This window comes from Athene noctua, chromosome Z, assembly GCF_965140245.1.
Source record: "Athene noctua chromosome Z, bAthNoc1.hap1.1, whole genome shotgun sequence".
Lineage (NCBI taxonomy): Eukaryota > Metazoa > Chordata > Aves > Strigiformes > Strigidae > Athene > Athene noctua.
The window spans coordinates 35678732-35686207 of NC_134077.1; the positions used below are offsets into that span (position 1 = coordinate 35678732).

The following is a 7476-nucleotide window of genomic DNA, read 5'->3' on the forward strand; positions in this document are numbered from 1 at the left end:
AGCTGCTTTTAGAGGAACTGTACTTGATCACCTCTCTTCAATGTAACGCAACTAGTGAATCCATAAAAACAGTGAACACACATGAGAAGATCAGACTAAGCTTCAAATAATGGTGGTCAAAGGCAGGGGTTGGGGGAAGGGAAGAAAACACGGGGGAAGGAGTTGGGGGAGAGATCTTATTCAAATAACACTGTTTTCTTTTTTCTAAACAGATAAGAATGAAAACTGCTGTATGTTTGTGCTTTGTCTTTTAAAGGAAAGACCGAAGATATAAAGGAGCAATCACTTAGTGCCATTCCAGTTATTAACCAGAATCACGGCAGACTTGAGTTTTAAAAATCTATTTCCAGAAACAGCCTTACACACAGGAGGTATGTCCCATAAAAGCCAAAACAACTTCCGTGAAAGTGGTTAAAGGAAAAAGTTTATGTCCAAAGCATCACTTATCAAGTAGTGACAGAGGATGATGCATTGTGTTGCTGTTTTTCCTTGCTCAGGCATAAAATTCACTAAAAATGAACTCTAATGTGAGGACTACACAAAGGCCATATATTTCTGAAGCAAGACACTCTTACAAACAAATACACCACTTTTTTTTACACTGGATTTTTAATGTGTCACACATGCTTAAAAATTTAGAATCAAAAGAAATATTCCATAAGCTTCTATAAATAAACAGCTTTTATGGATCTGTTCTAAGTCAAGGTAAAGTTAGTTGAGAAAACAGGCTGTGTTAGGCTAATGATTTTTTTTCTATTTGGGTCCAAAATACAGAACAGGTTAATATGGGCTTATCAGTATTTGGTATTCAACAGTATACAGTCACACTGGTTGTTCAAGATAAGCTGCTTATGGACTTACTCCACTTCAGACTTGATTTGAGTGTAGTTTTCATTTAGTAGTTATTAATATGGCCCACAAATCACTTGCACCTGACACTCCCCACACAAGAGAGAGCACAGGACTAATCACCACTCTGAACCTCCCTCCACTGTATAGTCAACAGAATATTTTGCAGAGGATTCTGTATTATTACAGACAAAAACAATATACTCAACCATTTTTCCACTATATTCCACTAGAAGACTTACACAATGATCTGTACTGACAACCAGTAAAATAATCTAAAAACACACCTAAGGCTATTCCTCTACCTTGAGCTTGTCTCTGCACAATGTTGTAACATTGCTTCTAGCATGAGACAGGGCACTAGGACACACTGCATCCTGAGATGTGTCCTGAGACAGAAGCATCGTATGGCTAGTAACAGGCTCAGAGAGAAAGACTGTGATATGGCCATCGTAAGAATAATACACACCTGACAACCAGGGAGGGTCCATAAAGATATATGCAGGAACTACAGAAGAAGGGCCAGTTAAGTCTTGATCTCCATGTATTATAGGTACCTAATCTTCCCAAAATTATCAGGGACTTCAGTTCCTATGGCAAGATACAGATCTCCTGATATTATGATTTAAATGTACCACCAATGACGACAAGGCTATAAATCACTTCAGCTCGAGTTCTATCATAGTTGCCACGATGCCATTTTACCATGGATAGGTGTGGATAACATTCACTGTAAAACTGACTACTGATGCCAGCTTTTGCAAACTCAACACCTAAAAAGACACAATGTCACCACTGCCTCACAAGTCTGAACAGAGGTGCTCTTCTGCACAGCAGTTAAAAGCATTTACAAGTATTTGGCTAAAACATATGTAAACGCATCCACCTATGGATATTCATCCATCTTGAGAGATTTGTCCTAAAATTATTTCCGCAAGACATTTCTGTGGCATACTTGAACTCTACCTGAACTCTCAAACTGCAAAGCAAGCTCTGGAAGGACAACTCTTCACTACACTAGAAGACAAGCCTGAAAGAAGATAGGTTCACAAGGCTGGGTCTGACACAAACTATACCGAGACCACGCAAAGAGAAGGTGCCTTGTCTGGAAGAAAAAGTGGAAACGAAAGTGAGGAAACAATCCTAATCATTTATTCTACTACTGATATTAGGTACCATGACACTCTAGGTGAATGCAGACCAACAGGCACTGCCAGCTGAAAAATTCCAACTTTCATCCTGGCAGAAATTAAATAAAAAGATAGGTGGACATTGTTAAACAGAAGACTGCTTCCAGAGGTACCCACTTCTCTTCTCTGAGCTTAGTGTAAGCTACATAGATCAGGAAGAAGAAACTAATCAATATGCAACTTCCAGGACAGGAAAGGTGACGTATGTTGTTACCAGAACTGCACAAACTGCAAAGCTGAAGAAATAGCACACTGTCAGAACAGAAAGAGGTATAAAGTGAATCAATCCAAAAAAATGTGAAAAACTCTCAGTTTCTATTTCTAAGCAAAAAAAATTCTGACCTTTTCATCAGAAAAGAGAATGCCTTCTTAAACCTACAGACAAGATGATCTACTGCTGCCATAGCTTTTTCACACACAGTAACAGCTTGAAGTTTTTACATCTGTGGCTAGTTTCACTTAACAGTACACCGAGTTCTGGCAACGCTGCACAGACACAAACAACTTTTTGTCAGTTGAAGCAGGATTAAAGCTGTTCCTTTCAATGTTAGTTGTTAGATGATGTTACAGGGCTCTGAAAGCATTTGCTAGGTGTGAGAGGTTTCCCAGTTGTAACAAAGTGAAAAATTTCTACTCTACAGGCAGCAAAACGAAATGACAAAATCACATCAATTTCATCTGCAACTTCCTCAACAGATAAAGCAGTTAATAAAGGAAAAGGTTCACCCAAAGGAAGGACCAGAACAGTGACAGGCAGAGGATTCTCCAGCGAGAGTCAGCAGCCTCAAAGAAATTTAGATATAGAAAAGGCAAAACCAGTAAACACTGACAGACTGTTCTAGAAGACTGAGGGGAGGAAGGAGTAGAGAAGGAGAAATGTTTGCCTCTAGCTGACTAGATCACATAGAAGGAAGAGGTGTAATAACAGATTAAGGTACTAAACCCTTACTCACAAGAGATAAGACCATGTTACACCACAAACCAGCATCACACTGTAGGAAACAGACAGGCATTTCAACTGCAAAACACTGACAATGGAAAACAAAACAAGTCTAAAAAAAAAATCGTCCCTGTTCACTCAAGTATATCAAATCAAAACCTAACACTAAAAAAAAAAAAAAAGACCACCCATGTATGAGCTTTCCCGTTCTACACTTTACATGGATTGAACTCAGCTGAAAGTATAAAGACACGTGAAGTGATTTCTCCATAGAAAATTTGGTGATCATATCACCAAGGTAGCTGTTACAAGTGTCACACAAGGCATTACTCTGCTGGAGCTACATATTGAACAGACATAGCTGCTGTATCCAGCCTTGTCTTGCTCTCTTCTCCTAAGCTTCTCACATTCTCTTAGTTCCTGCTAAAACTAGAGGCTGACCTCTGAACTGAAACTTGAAGGAATAAAGGCAGAACAGATGTGCACTCTTTCTTCATATTTAAATCAAGGGTTTCATCTCTACTGTTAAAAAAATCGTATCAACTATTACTTTTGCATTAAATAAGTTAATTATTTTATCAGATAGTTCTTCTTAAACACGCCTTTCAACTAAATGCTGCACTAAAAAGCACTTTAATTGGGTTTATTTCCCAAAAAGTAAGTATGGTGCAAGCATAAATAAGCTATAACTGCACTTCATATTGGTTTTTTGGCCTACTACTGTAAGAAAACAAAGCCATTTATACGCAGCAGTATTCTGCCATTCTGCACAGCATATCCTGTGCTCTCTGAAATACCTTTATCTTGGTAGGGTTAAACATTCTTCATTAGAACACTAACACAACATACAGCTTTGACATTTGTCTCACACAGACAACCAAGGGAAAGTGAGGAAGCAAAGAACGGCTTTGTTTAACCATGCGTTGCAGTCAGTATCAGTCAGTTAAGGCCCCAAAGCAAGGCTTACCGAAAAGCAAAGCAATAACAAAGTCAGCATTTCCCTAAACCTACCTGTTGATGACACAGCAGAGGCCCACCCTCGAGTTCCCACCCTTCCCCGTCCTCAGCAACGCTTCCACAGAGCAGAGTAAGCCCCGCACTCCCCCTTCTGCTGCCTGTCCCGGTCCCGAGGAGGCCGCGGCGCAGCCCCCAGCCCGTCCCGCAGCGGCGCGCCCCCCGCAGCCGCCCTCCGCACCGCCCCTTACCGGGCGGGTGGGCTGCGCCCACCTTCCCCCTGCAGCCCCGCGCCCGCGGCCGGGCCGGGCCGAGCCGGCGGCAGCGCCGCCTAGAGGCGACACCGCCCGTCCCCCGCCCAACGGCCCGGCAGCCGCGGCACCCCGCCACCGCCCTGGCCTGCCCGGAGCTGGGGACGGGAGACGCGCCGCCGCTCCCCGACGCCCCGGCACCCCAGGCGGGGAGAGGGAAGGGGCCGCGCGGCGGCACCGCCGCCCTCCACCTCCGCCCCGGCGGCCCGGGCGGTCGCCCGCCCGCCCGCCGCCCCGCTCACCTTGGGGAAGGTGCCCTCCCGCCGGGGGCTCTTCGGGTGGTCGAAGTGGCCTCGGTCCAGCATCAGGTAGAGGGAGAAGATCACGACGCAGAAGACCGCGCTGCCGAACACCGTGAACTGCCGACTCAGCTTCATCGCCGCGGCCGCCTGGCCGGCCCTGCCGCCGCTCTCCTCCCGCCGCGACCGGGCCCCACTCGCCGCCCCGCCCTCAGAGACGAAAAGTTCTCCCGCCGCGACAGACGCCGGGGACGCGAGGCGCCGCCGCCCCCGGCGCGGGGCAGCCCCAAGTCTTCCCCGAAGTGTGAGAAGTCGCCCCCTCCACACCTCCCGCGCCACCCGCTGCGCCGGGGCGGAGAGCCCCGCTGAGACGCCGCCGCGGTGAGAGGCGAGCTGAGAGTTTCCGGGAGCGGATCGGGTTCCCGGGCAGGCTATAGCGCCCAGCGGCGAACTGGCGGCGGCAGCAGCGATGCGGGGCCGACCGAGCGAGCGTGCCTGCCGGCTCCCTTCCTCCTTCTCTTTCTCCTCCTCCTCCTCCCTGGGCCTCCTAACTAGCCGCTCCGCTTCTCCTCGCTGCCGGCAAGTGGCGCCGGAGTCTGGCACCTCCTCCCCTGCCCGGCGGCCGGAGCGCTGCGGGCCGCCGCGCACACGCTCCGCGCCGAAAGAGGCGTCGCCCGCCAGCGCCGGTCCCCGCCGCTGCCGGAGCGCCGCGCTCCACCCCCGCGCGCCGGGGCGGGTGGGCGGGGCCGCGTGCGTGTCACGGGGCGGCCCCGCCCCCACCCGCCCGCCGTGCCCCAGCGAAGCGGCGGGAGCGCGTGGCGGCGGCCGGAGGCGGCGCTGCCCTCCGGCGCCTGGCGGCTGGGGCCGCCGCTTCCCCTTCCTCTCACCCTCGGGGCCGCCGTGAGACGGAGGCCTCCATCCCCGCCCCCGGCAGGGCCGGCCTCCAGCTGTCTCCCACCGGGCGGCGCGGAAACCGCTGCGCCGCAGCAGCGGACGGCCGGACGAGCCGCGTAGCGGTCTCCCCGCGCTCGCTACCGCCCCGGTAGCGGCGTGTGGCGGCCTTCGCCGTGGGAACTGAGGCGGCTGGAGCGGGAAGCGACAGGGCTGTCGTGGGCCTCCGCCGTCTTTCCCGGGCCTTGTCACGCGCCGCTGGGCAGCAGGGAACGGCGGCCAGGGAGAGGAGAGCAGGCTGCGGGGTGACCTCTGAGCCCCAGCATCCTCACGTTGTTTAGCAAACACCCGTTGGACCTTTCTGTACAAGTCCAGCATTAGACACATTCATGGGCCGCTGTCAAGCTCCAGCTTGGATCAGGCTTTTCTACATCTGAATAAGTAGCAAGTTTCATGAAAAGCACCACATGTGCCCCTAGGAATGGATCACAGCTGTCCCGGGATGGTTGGGGGCCTGCTGTTCAGACTGCCTCACTCCTCTGTTGTGGTGTTGAGTTCCTTCTAATTTTCATTGACTTAATCTGCTCAGGTTTGAATATATTCATGCCTGGTGTCTGCTTCTGACCAATACTTTGTGTAAACACTTGCTTAAGATATATTGTCTGGCCTTGAGAACTTGACACATAGTGAATACATCTTTTGCCACTGCGTGTGGGCTTCTTTTTCAAGACTGTCATTGAGACATACCCTTGCAACTTGGAGTCAGGATGAATGTGTTAGCACCACTACTTTCACAGAATCACAGAATCATCTAGGTTGGAAAAAACCTTGAAGATCACTTAGTCCAACCATTCACCTTACACTGACAGTTCCCAACTACACCATATCCCTCAGCGCTATGTTGACCTGACTCTTAAACACCTCCAGGGATGGGGACTCCACCACCTCCCTGGGCAGCCCATTCGGACACCTAACAACCCCTTCTGGAAAGAAATGCTTCCTGAAACCTAGTCTAAACTTTCCCTGGTGCAACTTGAGGCCGTTCCCTCTTGTCCTATCACTTGTTACTTGATTAAAGAGACTCATCCCCAGCTCTCTGCACCCTCCTTTCAGGGAGCTGTAGAGGGTGATGAGGTCTCCCCTCAGCCTCCTCTTCTCCAGACTAAACACCCCCAGTTCCCTCAGCCGCTCCTCCTACGACCTGTGCTCCAGACCCTGCACCAGCTTCGTTGCCCTTCTCTGGACACGCTCGAGTCATTCAATGTCTTTTTTGTAGTGAGGGGCCCAAAACTGAACACAGGAATCGAGGTGCGGCCTCAGCAGTGCCGAGTACAGGGGTCAGATCCCTTCCCTGTCCCTGCTGGCCATGCTATTGCTGACACAAGCCAGGATGCCATTGGCCTTCTTGGCCACCTGGGCACACTGCTGGCTCCTGTTCAGCCAGCTGTCAATCAGCACCCCCAGGTCCCTCTCTGACTGGCAGCTCTCCAGCCACTGCTCCCCAAGCCTGTAGCGCTGCTGGGGGTTGTTGTGGCCCAAGGGCAGCCCCCGGCATTTGGCCTTATGGAAACTCCTCCAGTTGGCCTCAGCCCATGGCTCCAGCCTGTCCAGGTCTCTCTGCAGATCCTCCCTACCCTCGAGCAGATCAACACTCCCACCCAACTTGGGGTCATCTGCAAACTGACTGAGGGTGCACTCGATCCCCTCGTCTAGATCATCAATAAAGATGTTAAACAGGAGTGGCCCCAAAACCGAGCCCTGGGGGACACCACTCGTGACCGGCCGCCAACTGGATTTAACTCCGTTCACCACAAGTCTCTGGGCCCGGCCATCCAGACAGTTTTTCACCCAGTAAAGCATAAGATAAAGATACCTTTGTGAATCCAAAAATCCAACTTTGCCATGATCTGCATAAGATGTAATTTCCAAATTTCTTTTTCTTAAAAGGGAGTTTATGTTTAAATCTACAGTAACTAACACTGCTATTGATAGAGATATGTATTATATGTTTGACTCTGAAGCTTTTGTTTGTCTTGTGCATGACTGCAAGATACTATTTTTCCTTTTTTTTTTTTTTTTTTATTTTTTCATGGAATATTTGG

At 49.9% G+C, this 7476-nt stretch overlaps 1 protein-coding gene across 1 annotated transcript in view; it reads right to left on the reverse strand.

Annotated features, from left to right (window-relative positions):
- The window catches only part of MAN2A1 (mannosidase alpha class 2A member 1), a 140944-nt gene extending 135784 nt beyond the window's left edge, over positions 1 to 5160 (reverse strand). Inside the window, exon 1 of the mRNA XM_074931879.1 lies at positions 4487 to 5160. Within this exon, the coding sequence (XP_074787980.1) occupies positions 4487 to 4621 (135 nt within the window). The 5' untranslated portion in view covers positions 4622 to 5160. The remainder of the gene's footprint in view (positions 1 to 4486) is intronic.
- Between the last annotated feature and the right edge of the window lie 2316 nt (positions 5161 to 7476).